Here is a 262-nt window from a genome sequence, read left to right on the forward strand (position 1 = left end):
ACGTACCTCGGGGGCTGCGTTGGGGCAGGTGCTGTCGGGGGACTGGGGACAACTGTCCATGCGGGAGGCTGTCAGGGCGTTCTGGTACTCGTGGCGCATGATCTGTGGGGAGAAGGGCTGAGGAGCAGGGCTGGACCCCCAGGAGCATCCCCATGGGCATCCACTCACCTTAGAGCCATGGAATCAATGAGGATGGAAAAGAGCCTTCAGATCATTGAGCCCAACCATTCCCAGCAGTGCCAAGGCCACCACTAACCCACGG

The 262-nt window shown here is 61.1% G+C and overlaps 1 protein-coding gene across 1 annotated transcript in view; it reads right to left on the reverse strand.

Moving 5' to 3' along the window:
- Positions 1–6: 6 nt before the first annotated feature.
- The window catches only part of LOC104409297 (metal transporter CNNM4-like), a gene marked incomplete at both ends in the record, with an annotated part of 5,947 nt that continues 5,691 nt past the window's right edge, over positions 7–262 (reverse strand). The window contains 1 exon segment of the mRNA XM_010019128.1: positions 7–102. Coding sequence (XP_010017430.1) covers positions 7–102 — 96 coding nt within the window.

The sequence above is a fragment of the Nestor notabilis genome, unplaced genomic scaffold (genome assembly GCF_000696875.1).
Source record: "Nestor notabilis isolate BGI_N333 unplaced genomic scaffold, ASM69687v1 scaffold17977, whole genome shotgun sequence".
NCBI classification, from domain to species: Eukaryota; Metazoa; Chordata; class Aves; order Psittaciformes; family Psittacidae; genus Nestor; species Nestor notabilis.